The 13,184-nt window shown below is 25.8% G+C and overlaps 1 protein-coding gene across 1 annotated transcript in view; it reads right to left on the bottom strand.

Annotated features, from left to right (window-relative positions):
• Window positions 1-3,520: 3,520 nt before the first annotated feature.
• LOC107438060 (Alg12 alpha-1,6-mannosyltransferase) overlaps window positions 3,521-13,184 on the bottom strand; it is a gene marked incomplete in the record, with an annotated part of 16,680 nt that continues 7,016 nt past the window's right edge. The window contains 6 exon segments of the mRNA XM_071177641.1: window positions 3,521-3,867; window positions 4,638-4,713; window positions 5,708-5,877; window positions 7,445-7,671; window positions 9,558-9,661; window positions 12,118-12,312. Of these exon segments, the coding sequence (XP_071033742.1) occupies window positions 3,585-3,867; window positions 4,638-4,713; window positions 5,708-5,877; window positions 7,445-7,671; window positions 9,558-9,661; window positions 12,118-12,312 (1,055 nt within the window).

Below are 13,184 nucleotides of genomic sequence, written 5' to 3'. Positions count from 1 at the left end.
TATATAATTTTTTTTTTCACTTCTATAAAAATAAACATCTTACAAAAAATTGATGAAAAGAAGCAATTATTAGCTCATTTATTTTCAAAACTATTATCTATTTATTTTTTATAATGACTGGTTACAAGAATACTAAATAGCAAATATAACAAAAAACGACCTGTACAAAAAAACGGGAATAACGTGTGTTTAATTCATAATTTAAATAAGCTGCATTTGAACACAAATATTGAAAAAGGGAATTGCGAATTTATATTCTATTTAGAAACGAGGTGTCGCAACATTTATTTTTTTATTTGTAAAGTACTGTTTCAGAACTTTTAGTTTTAAAAAATGATATAAAATGATTACCGAATAATTTAAAGGGGAAAAAAATTATATTTAAGTATAAAACATATATTTCATTTGTTTAAAACTACCTAGTGGTAGTTTAAAAATACTGAAATTTATTCTTCATTAAACTTACTATAAAAAGCTTTAAATGTGTATTTGAAATAAAAAGAAACTTAATTAAGATATTATTTCATTTTTAGGTTAATTCAATATTGTAAATGTGGTTACGAATTACTTCTATTCTTATTTATATGAACACCTAATTATGTTTAAACTTTTTTACTGGTAGGATTCCTTTATATGCTTTTCTCACTAATGTATATTTTTAAAACTTCAGTTTGTTTTTGTTTTAAGGAATTCTAAGGTTTTAAATTTTTTCAAAAAAGAAAAAAATATCTAATTCAATTCTAATTTGTCTTCTTCTTCAGCATGAAAGAATACTAATTACCTTTACACTTAACTAAGTAAGCCAACTTTTTTTTAAATATTTCTAATAATTATTTTGCTTATTAGATTACATCATTACATGGAGTTAAAAACTAACATTAACTTTTGCTTTCAAGAGAGAACAAGGGTTTAAAATTTTCAGAATCTAGTTTCCTTGAGACTGAAGCGGACCTCAATGAAAAATAGACAGATAATCAAGGTTTGGATACTTTCAATTCCTCCTTTGCACTGATGGAATGTGATAATAATGTATCATAGATTTAACCTATTTTTTATTTCATTTTTATGAAAATTGTAAGAATTTACATTAAAAGTTGTGATTATGGAACTCTCTTTACCTGTGATTTCTGAAAAAGATTACTTTATCTTGGAAATATTTAATACGAGGAATGACATTTTTACTATGAACCTTAAGTTTTATGTCTATTCGCAATCCTAGAGCTGTATCTAGTCTGGTTATGATTTTTTTGGTGTATATCTATACAAATATGCTGAAAATAAATAAAATATGCCAGAGTATAGTTTCCTTTGAAATGAAATCTAAAACGAATTGCTACAATTTATTTCGATTTGAAAAGCACAATGAGGAATACTAATGAAGTTTTTTTATACATGCATGTTCTTCCCATAATTTATTCAACATATTGTTACAAGGAAAATAATTTTTTTTTTTAAAATTGGTATTTTACTCTAAATAATTTCATAAAGGCAACCAAAATATTAAATAAATAATGGGTTTGGTCTAAATATAATTAAAAATTTTAAAACTCATTACTGGTAAAAAAAAAAAGAGAGAGAAGCTCATTTTCTCCCATGAAACCCTGGGAACCACAGCGGTATACATTTGTAAAACTTCTCAATCACAATTATTTACATCCACAAGTTGACTTAATAAATTTTAACATTAAACTATTAATGTAAAATGAGTAACAGAAATTTTTATTTAAAAATATAAATTCTTCCAACTTCAAAACAGTTACATTTTTCCTTTTGTTTACTAGGCAGCTCTGCCTTTTAAGTTTTTTATATTTTTAATTTTTTTTTATAAGTATCAATTATGAATATAAATATTGGAGATGATTTACATCTAGCAACATCTAATCTCTTTTTTTCTGCATGGTGTTCTTTACTACAAGTTCAACAGTTAGTAATTCTCGAACAATCGAATGTTTTTTTTCTTCATTCCATCGTACTCAATGTATATTTTCTAAACCCATTTGAAATTTAAAGTTTCAGCACATTAATTTTTTATAACAAAACAAAATATAACGTAAGGTTATATAAAGCAAAAAGAAAAGAGAGAGATTTATGAAATAAAGCACTTAGAACTGTATTAATTTTCAAAGAAATTGTATTTCTCGAATTGATTAAGTTCATAAATAAATATTCTTTTCCAAATTAAATTTCACCTCTGTAGCTGAATTTCTGTGGGCTGCAGAGTGGCCCACATAGTATTTTTGGTACAAATTTAATTGCAAATAATTCTCGAACTAATAATTGAATTTTTTTTTACTCTACACAACTTTGCAATATTGCTTATATATAGTTTTATAAAAACGAAATGTAACACAAAGTTGCCCAAAACAGAGGCAGCTGCTAAAAGGTTTTAATATAGAGAGAGCCTAGGGGATTCTCCCCCAGCTCGTCTTGCTAACTAACCCCTTTGATTGCAACAAAATCATTTTTTTTATTTATTGACGATAAACACATTGTTACATCAAAATTAAATATTTAACTGAAAGATAACAGAATACTTTATTGTATAAACACAATTTTTGTTTACAGATTTAATTTCCCATTTTATTGGGTAGAAACATTAGCCTATTCATTTTGCTCAGCTACCATTACAACTTCATCTACACATTTGTTTCATAAAATTCCATTAAATTTTTGGTAAATATTGAAATTTGTTAAAAGTGTTTTACCAAAGGATTGAATTATTAAATAAACTTTTATTTATTTAATAATAGTGTGCTGTGGTACAGCCAGAAAATCTTTCAGTGTGGAGTTTTATAATTGATGGTTTAAATATCTATAAACTTTTAATATGCAGCACTTTAAATAGAAAAGCTTTCTCTTATTCAATAAACTGCTTTTAAAGTATTATTATTGAATAAAATCCATAAATTAATGAGTTGAGGAGAGAGACTTAGTGTGGACAATATATTTACCAATAGGTTAAAAAGTTTACTAAGCATCAATTAAAACATGCCTAGATTTTTTTTAAAGTTTATAATTTTATCTTTATTCGTAACTCCACATAATAAAATTATTTGTTTCAAAAAACCCACACACTTTTCATTTTCTTTTAAAAGCTCGTTATATTTTCAGATAATTTTAGAAATTATATGCTTTTTCAATCTTTTTCATGCAATTTTTGATTCATAGTATATTAAAACCACTTGACACATAAGCACTGAAAACATTTAAATTTTTTTTTTCAATACTATAAAATTGCTGAGAAAAACTTTTGTGCTGTTCTTTTTATTTTTACCCTGTTATATTTTTTGCATCTTTTTACTATGGAATAGCATTTTATTAATGCAACATGCTAATTTACTTTTGAATGGATCAGAAATTTAAAAATTTTTGAGGATGATTTCTGGTAGGAGTTTTAAACCTTAAAACATCCTCCTGGCTGTATAACTTTAAGATGTAATCAAAAATACTAATATTGAAATAAAAAATCATGTTTAGTGTATCAGATTTACAAGAATCCAAGAGGTAAGAAAGACAAAAATTACAATAAAAATAATATTTATTGAGAAAATATACAGAAAACAAGCAACAAATATCTTTTGTTATTAAATTTTATGTGAACCTATACTTTTAGTATCTACAATTAATGATGGATAGGAAAGTATCCTTTTTAATAACAAAATTTTAGGTTTAACATGCACCTGAATTGGAGGATACATTGAAGGCTCAAGAGTCCAATGTGAATAAGCATTAGTTATGTTTATTACAGAGTGAGTACGGAGGTAAAAAGCATCATTATGTCCAATATCATCAGTCCATTCAACTAGTAGATGTGTAAACTGCATGATTTCTAAACTTTTTAAAGATAATTCTTCAGATTTATTGTACCTAAATGAAAATATAAAAGTTATTTTTCAAGAAACAAAAATAAGCTATCAAGATCTTTCCAATTTTGTGGCAGTGATAGATCCATTAATATAAAAATATTATTAATTATTATTATTATGACATTATAAAAGTGCAAACTGGCTGTATTTTATTGCAATTAAGGAGTGTGGTGTTTAAAGATAAAATATTATTTTACATTTATAACTTGGTAATGTGGCTCCAAGTTTGCTTTTTTTTATGTTAAAAAATAAATTAAAAACTATTTATATCGATTGCTTAAAAATATGTTAATATGCTAATAAAATTGGTTAATAAAAATATGTTCTATCTGTCCATTTCTTTCAAAACTACTAAAGGATTAACTAAAATAATAAAAAGATACCCAAGTTAATAATTATATTGTTCATAAAATTATTATTCTGTCAAACATCAAGAAAGTAAAAAAAAAAAAAAAAGACTTAAAAATTGGTGAACTGATCTTCCCTAATGATAAATGAACAATTTAAAACAGAGCTCGTTATTTAGTTCATGTTTTGTATGCAACTTATGCATAGATTGTAATGTTCAAAATTTATTTATTTAAATAAAGGATAACTAACTTTTTCCAAATACTTCTGCTTATGTAAAATGTAACCCAAATACTTCTGCATTAGAAAATTAGTCAAAATGGTAATGTCAAAATATACATGTAAAGCATTTGTTAATAACAGCATATGCCATACACTTATAAATAAACATATTTTTGAAAACATTGTGTATATAATACATACTTCCACCTAGGATTAACTTCAGAGAATCGAGATACACCAGTTTGACAGCTAAACACATCAAAATGCACATTTACATCTGAAAAGTTATAGAACAAACTCATAATATAAAGCACAAAATATTTTATAGAAAATTTATATTCTTTTGAGCATATAAAATACTTATGTTATATAAGAAATATTAAACAACAAAAGCAGAGAGGAAGTAATGTGTTATTCAATTTGGATGTATTTAGTATTACTTAAACTATTTTTCTTTTACAAAACCTTAAACTAGCAGCAAATGATTCAAAACCAGATTTAAAAAAATTCATTCTGACATAAAAATTTACAGTACTTTCAGATTGTAAAACTTAATATTTAATCTTGGAATAACATACTTTTTAAAACGAACACACAAACAAACAGTGTGCAGAGTCCCACTGCATTTTGACATCTTTATCAATTTTAATTCTGCTAAATGCTTAAAGAATAATCACCTAGTTTTGAGAGGATAAAGCTGTCAGATAGCAAACTTTACCATGCATTTATCATCATGATATTCAAAAATTAATAAAACATCTATCTCTATCGCTACTTCACTTTTGCCCATTGATCTGTCAATCACATAAAAGTTCTGTTTAAAAAAAATTAAAAAATACATTTTCCTTTCTTAGATTTATAGAAAACTGCAGTTATATAATTGACACAAAAAGGAATGAGGTCCAACTATATTCCAACAGGGAAACTCTTAATGAAATCAAGACAATTATCTTAACAAAAGAAATAATGATTTTAAAAGAATTTCTTTCACTTGGCAGATGTTAATTACACTTAATATTTGACTATTGAAAAGATCCTAGCAAAAAAGGAATTCCATTTTTAAATTACTTGGGGCTGTCATGAATCCTAATAAAATAAACATGCAGAACAATATTTAGAAACTTCGAATAATACTTAAAACATTAATTTTATAACAACATTTATTTAATAATAATATTTCCTTAATAATATTTCCTTAATAATATTTCTTTAATAATATTTATTAATAGAATACGAAAGATTTTAATGAATATATATATCGGCTTAATTACCTTGTAGGCCACTTTCAACTTCATGAAGTTTATTTACAGCAAAGCCACCAGGATAATTGTAATAAGAAATATTCAACATTAGAGATGTGCCAAAGAAATTTATCATAAGATGGAAGATAACACTTTGCATTAGCAAACCATGCATGGAAGACTTGTTCCTGTTATTCCATCTAAAAACATAATACAAAATTTAATTAGCATATTGGAAAAAAAGTAAAAATTTAATTTAATAATAATTTTCCAACACTTGTTTTCATAGTCAATAGAAATAAAAATAAAAGAAAAAATAGGATTCAGTTTATGTTTTTGAATAATGTAACTAAATCAGGTGCTCCGCAAATATTTTGATATAAACTTATTTGTCAGAAGAAGTTATTAACTGTAATGAAATAGTTTCTCACAAAATCAATAGCAAATTTGTTTCAAACAGACTATAATAGGCTTGTATTTTGATTGACTTTTCTAGAAAAAGTACAAATTTATTCATCTAAGAAAATTATAAGATTGATATTATATTCCATAATTGTTTTGATGATTGCAACTGACATGCCAGTTATGGTGCCTTTAAGATGATTAAAAAACTGATACAAATTAAAGTTTAACTCTTAATAACACTGTAAGAACATATAATGAATTGGGAAAAAAGTACTATGATGGGGTTGTTTGCCCAATCTTTAACGTATAAGCATCATTGTAGTATTAAGCATATTTTAGAAATATGATACATTTCTTTGATTATGAAGGAGGGATTTATTATCTTTGATTATAAATCCCTTTTTATAATCATTTATTATCTTGATTATTTATTATCTTTGTAGATCTTATTATAAAGAATATGATTATATTTTTAAAATCATAAAATAAAAAGGTGCTTTGTGAAAGAGATGTGGAAATTCATTCTTCCCATTCCCAAGAATTCAAAAAGTAAAATTAAAAGGGAATGGCCCTAACAAAAAAGAATTCAAAATTAAAAATAAAGTGAATTGTTCCCAACAGACATTGAGGAACATGGGAAGAGATTCATGTAGGCGATTTATTGAAAGATAAAATAGCCAAAAACAAAGCCCACCACCGTAGTCAATATTAAATTTGAAAATAATTTGGCTATGGCTAATTGCAAATAAGGCTGCGAGAATTAATATAACCCTGTAACTAAAACATTTTTGTGGTAAGAGAAATAAAGAGTTAAATAGATTTTGATGTTCGATTTAGCGGCAACAGTGAATTAATGAGTTTTACATTCATATTGATATAAAAAGTTAGCCATTACATTGATTGTTAGGACAAAATGTATAAAATATTTATAGTAGTTTTTTATAAAAAGTAATAAAAATTAAATAATTGGTTTAATTTAATTAAAATTTCATTAAGAACGATTAAAAAAATTAATTTACGAAATTTTTAAAGCTATATATGTAATGCCTATTATGTCATCACAAGTACCACTGTGAAATTTCAAAAAAATGAATTGATTTACTTTAGTATAAGTCTGCAGCTCAAGAACTATTTTGTAAAGTATAAGTTACACATAAAAATACAAAGATATAGTGCATTTTACAATGCCACAAATGCAATAAGTCACCACAAATTATTGTCATTTTCCAAAAGCTGCACTTGCTACAATGTGAAGCTTACACATAGCATTACCTAAAAAATTATAATGCTTTTCAAAGCATTTTTGGAATAAGCAAATAAATCATTGTGTTTATGGCCCTAAAAAGTTTGCGGGATACTTACATATGTGCACATGTTCTTGCAGCAGCAACATTTAGAAGAGGAACTGTATACATAATAAAACGTAGCTCTTTGTGAGGCAAAAAAGAATACAAAATAATGAATCCAAAAGCAGGATACAGTATTAGTCTGGCTCGATAATCTAATTTAAAGGCATATGGTACAAACAATATTGAAAGTAACAAAGCTCGTGGCAATGCTGAGTAAAAATACCACGCCCAAGGTGAAGTCTAAAATAAATTAAGGATTTTTTTTAAAATAGTAGCATTTAAAACTCTATTCATGATTCAAGATAAAGAATTACAAATATTTAGATATTTAAGCAATATTTTGCTTTAATTCATACTTCAAAGTTTCAAAATTAAAATCAATATAAAACAAAAATAGTATCTTTATTTTGTAACAGTTAAAAAAATGATAACTTTTATATGATGACCTCCAGTAAACTATCTGTATTTAATTAATAACTTCCATATGAAATGTAATATTTAATACTTCAATGCAGTAAAACCCTAATTATCTGACTGACTCTGAAGCAGGGGTTGGTTAGAAAATTTAAACTGTCAGATAATCGTGGAACCACTTTAAATCCATTTTTTAAATGCATAAACATTAACTATGAATGAAATTACTAAAATAATCTATATTATAAACAAATATTTCTGATGAAAGTGTTTAAATACATTTTTTGAAAAGTAATAATAGTTGTTTAAGATTCAATTTAGTGAAATGATCAGCAACAGTTATTGGAATAGTATTTTCCAATAAAAAGCTACTAAAAACTACAACTACTTCTGGGAAATAATCACAGGAAGCGCACCTGAGGTGATCAGAACAATGGATTGGTTTAAAAGCAAAAATACTGCAGTTTCACGAAAATTCAGATTTTTTTATAAAAATATCAGATTTGATTTAAAAATTAGGAACAAATCCGAAAAATTCTGAACAGTTGGCAGCTATGTAAGTCCAGTGTTCTATTTCTTGAGCCACATCGCTCTCGTATCCTTCATCCATACTCTATCAGCATCATGTTCATAATATTCTTTCTCAGGAGAGAGTACTTCTCTTTTTAACTCCTTTCCTCCCCTGTGATAGGGGAACGACACTTCCCATGTCCTTCACCCACTGAACCTCAGGTCAGAGGTCATTTAGATGCATGAGAGCATAATCAGAGTCCTGACAACTTCTATTTTATTTTTCTTGCATAAATAATGATACTTATCATAATTTAATTAACAAACTTCCTACACTCTGCAATAGTTATAATACTACTGTAATCACATGTTGATTTATTAAAGGTATTGTTTTATTCAATGTACACTAACAGTTTCCTTATTGCTAAATTGTTTATTACAAGTATCGTTCGTATTGCATTTTAACCAATCTAAGGATATACAAGGAGTAATATTTTCTAGGCCTGGGATTTTGGACATAAATGAAATAAAATCTGACACATTGTCATAAATTACATCAACTACTTTTTGTTCTTCATCTGCACACAACTTTCATCTGCTTTTTTACAGAAGTTTTAAAAAAATAATAATAAATAAGGCAAATTTTAGCTAAAGTAGCAAATTTCCTTGTGTAAGGCTTTCAAATTTTGAAACACTTGATTTACTAACTATAACAGCTGTTGAATAAAAACTTTTAAATATAACCTTTTAACCTAGTTAGAAATGATAAAGACACAAGTTGAAATGGGTGTTGAATAACTGATGTGTCAAATAAGCGGCAGTCAAATACTTGGGGTTCAACTGTCAAGGTATTAACATAAAAATGAATTTTAAATTATCACATGTTTAATGAAAGCATTGAATTAAAAAAAATACTTTCAATTTATACCAAGCAATGATGATTTAAATATTTAATATTGTTCAGATAAAAATAAAATAAACAAATTTCAAAGGTTAAATTAGCTGTTAGTGGGTACATTTTAAAATTGAATTTCAAAAAATAAAATTCATTAAGTGAAGATATACTTAATATTATGACAAAAAATCTAAAATTAATATTAAAAAAATATATAGTATAATAAAGTAAAATTGTAATTACAATTTTAAAAAACAAATCAAAGTAGTAGTCAAAGGAAAACTAAAGATATATACTGAAAGGATACACCCCATTCAGAACTTTTATTTAAATAAATATTAAACCATAAGACTTCCCCTTCTGGCCAAACTGGGCGCATCCAAAACAAAGAATCAACACAAAACGTTAAACCTACAATCAATATTTTTTAAAGATTATTTAAAAATAACCATTATTCTGAATTAACTACAATTTGACAACATAGAATAAAAATTAAAGTTTTATAGTATACAATTATTATCTTTAAGAATTCTAACAGCCCATGATAACTGGGTAGTATTAAACTTTTTTTAAAGACACAAATATAAGATAAATTTGAAAAAAAATTACAGATTATCCAAAATATTTCTATGTTACATTTAATACATTTTCATATAAAAATCTTATATTTTCTATTCATTTATTTTTTTAAAAAAGAGTATTTTTACAAATGAAAAATATTAAAATTCAATTTTTTATTGTATAAATAATTTTCATTTAATGGTACTGAGTTTTCCCTGCTCAATCTACTTTTCCATTAAATAACATGCAGGCAACTGTTTTTTTTTATTTATTTATTTTTTTTTGAAGCAAGAAAAACTGTAGCAAACAATTTGGAAAACATCTAAATTAATGCTCAGAGGCTTAAGCTAATGACAAATGTAAATTAATTAAATAGTTTATAAATAAATTTGAAAATTAACTAAATTACTAACAAATCATAACATCACAAAATGCTAAAGGAATTTTATATACAAATGACAAATAAACAAAAGATGAAAGAAAAAAATAAATAATGAATAAATTTATATAAAAATATAATTTTAATAATTATAGCTTTATAATAGTTATAATTTTACAATAATTATAACTTTAACAAATTTTTTAAGAATTAATTTGAAAAAGTCGAAACTCTGGGAAAATGCAATCAGAATGAAATATTAACATTTTAAACCCCATTTAGCATTTTAAGCTTTTTATTTTAGAGAACTTAAGGGCTTGTAATTAACTAATCTGGTTAATTTTTGATGTAGATGTACCAGCTATAAAATTTTCTCCAATATTCTCTATCATAAATTCTGATCTGTTGCAAGAAAATTTATTTATGATCAGATTTTCTTTTTATGCCAAATTCTTGAAAGATCAATTTTATTTAGTAATGATACTTATCACTGAAACAAGAAGGCTCAAATGGATGCAATGAATGAATTTAAAAATTCAAGCAAACTCATTAGGTAATGTGAACAATAAGTGACACCAATTGTAAAATCAGATTTGTCAGAACACTCACAAAGTGCTAAGTGAGTGTGGTGTTTCACAGGATGATTGTTGCTAGGAGAATCCCAACTTTGAAAGAATACATTGATGTGTTACTCTAAGATAAGAAATCCAGTTACAAAAAAAATCATACGTCTCTTTCTGTTGAATTTTCAAGAATAAATCAATTTACTTTATACAGAAAAATAAAGTAACACACCTAAAATCCATCATCAAAATATCAATGATATAATTTGAATCTTTTTTCCCTAAATCATCTCACCCTGCATAACATTCCTCGACAAAGAATTCAATAATATATTCAGCTGTCATATTCTAAAGCAGCTGAAAATCCATATCCAATAAATAAATTTCTAAAGCTTAAAAACTACTTTTCTTTCTAAAAAAATTTTAACACTTTAACTGTCTATAACAATAGTACAATATTACATGGAAAAAAACACAGGAAAATTTTTTTTAACAAAAACTAATACCAATGTAACTTTTCAAAACAAGAATCAAAAATATAAAACTTAGGCATAACTATGGGAAATACATTAGAAATTAGAGACAAAGGCAGAGAAAAGTTTTTTTTTCTTGTTAATTTTTTGTTTTTGTTTTAAGGAATTCTAAGGTTTTAAATTTTTTCAAAAAAGAAAAAAATATCTAATTCAATTCTAATTTGTCTTCTTCTTCAGCATGAAAGAACACTAATTACCTTTACACTTAACTAAGTAAGCCAACTTTTTTTTAAATATTTCTAATAATTATTTTGCTTATTAGATTACATTATTACATGGAGTTAAAAACTACTAAGAAAATAACAAGCTAATAAAAATAATTAAAATTAATTAAAATAACTAATAATTAACCATCAAAAGTAACCCTGAGATGAAGAAAGGATTAATGCTGCCAAGTATTCACTTAACAAAAACGAGTATTTAATCCAATCTTGGTGAATAGGTACATATTATGAATTAGTTAAGAATAAGTTACATCATACATCCTCCAAGATACACGACATTTGTCAACCAGCCCCAAGTTTCAACTGCTGGAAGCAAAAAGGAAAGAGCCAAGTTCGTGTTAGTGTGTAATGTTTGCGATTAGGCCTCACCCTCCACTGAGCAAGACAGTTCTCATGGTCTTGTCACCCTTTGTAAGGCAAGTCCACCGCAGTCTATTTTTAAACTAAAATTTTTATGAATTCCAACTTCATCAGCTACTTCAAAAAACTTCATTTATGCTGAAATTAACAATTATAGACACAAAATAAGTCTATTTTAAAAGAAATAACTGATCATATAATAATAAATAACTTAATAAGGATTACTTCATAAGTAAATTAATCTTACCTAGCATCCATAAGCCTGAAGGAATTCCCCAGCAAAATATTTGTAATATGTTTAATCTCCCTAAAACAATTTCTTCTAAGGCTATCAAGCCTAAAAGAATTGACAGCTCAGCCCGGAAGAGTATAACAGCTGCAGCAGAGGTTAACACAAACATCCTTTGGTTTCTACTCATCCAGAAATGATAGGCAAAAAGAGCTAAAAATGTAATAAATATTATTAATATAATGAAAGCTCATTATAATAACACCTGTTTAAAAAAACATTAAAAAAGGAGATTTCTATAATGTTAGTCTTCAAATAAATTGTAAATATTACCTCATAACTAAACATGCTAGAAAAATTTCGAAAAAAATATATTACTGTATTAAAAATAACATTTACAAAATACTTGAGCTGACAAAATAATGAAAAATAACAGAAGTTTTTTTAATATAAATATAAAATGGTATGAGCAGCCATCCTGTGTGCATGTATACTAATTAGCTAAGCTTACAGAAAAGAAAAAAGATAGGAGAAAGAAAATTCAATTAATGCATATTTTTGTAACATTAAGAAGCTAATTATAAAACTGATTAACAGTATATATAACTGTAGTTTAGATAGTGCATATGAATTTTTTTTTTGAAAGAATACTATAACAATACTGTATGTACTAGTGTATAAGTCGACTTTCCAAAACCCTAAATCTTATTTAAATCAGGGGGTTGACTTATAAACCGATAATCATGTAGGACATCCATTGGTCGTGAAATATCAATGCATTATAAAGAATGAGATAAACATGAATAACTTTGTATTAATTTACCCCTTTCTAAAAGAATTTTTTATGTATTATATACAATAAATATAGCATTATAGCATCGAATAGTTATAGATGGGGTAAACTGACTGAGACGGCCTTGGCTGGTAATCGGCTATAATTCCCAAGAAGAAGAAGAATATTGCATTTTTTGTGCATATAATGGTTAGTTTATTTAAAACAAATCTTTACATTACGACCAGAAAAATTAAGAATAAGAAAAGTTAAGATAATTTGTTCTAGAGCAGGGGTCGGCAACCTGTGGCTC

This window comes from Parasteatoda tepidariorum, chromosome 2, assembly GCF_043381705.1.
Source record: "Parasteatoda tepidariorum isolate YZ-2023 chromosome 2, CAS_Ptep_4.0, whole genome shotgun sequence".
Lineage (NCBI taxonomy): Eukaryota > Metazoa > Arthropoda > Arachnida > Araneae > Theridiidae > Parasteatoda > Parasteatoda tepidariorum.
The sequence above is the reverse complement of the archived record's forward strand: the minus strand, read 5'-3'. Positions and strand labels throughout refer to the sequence as shown.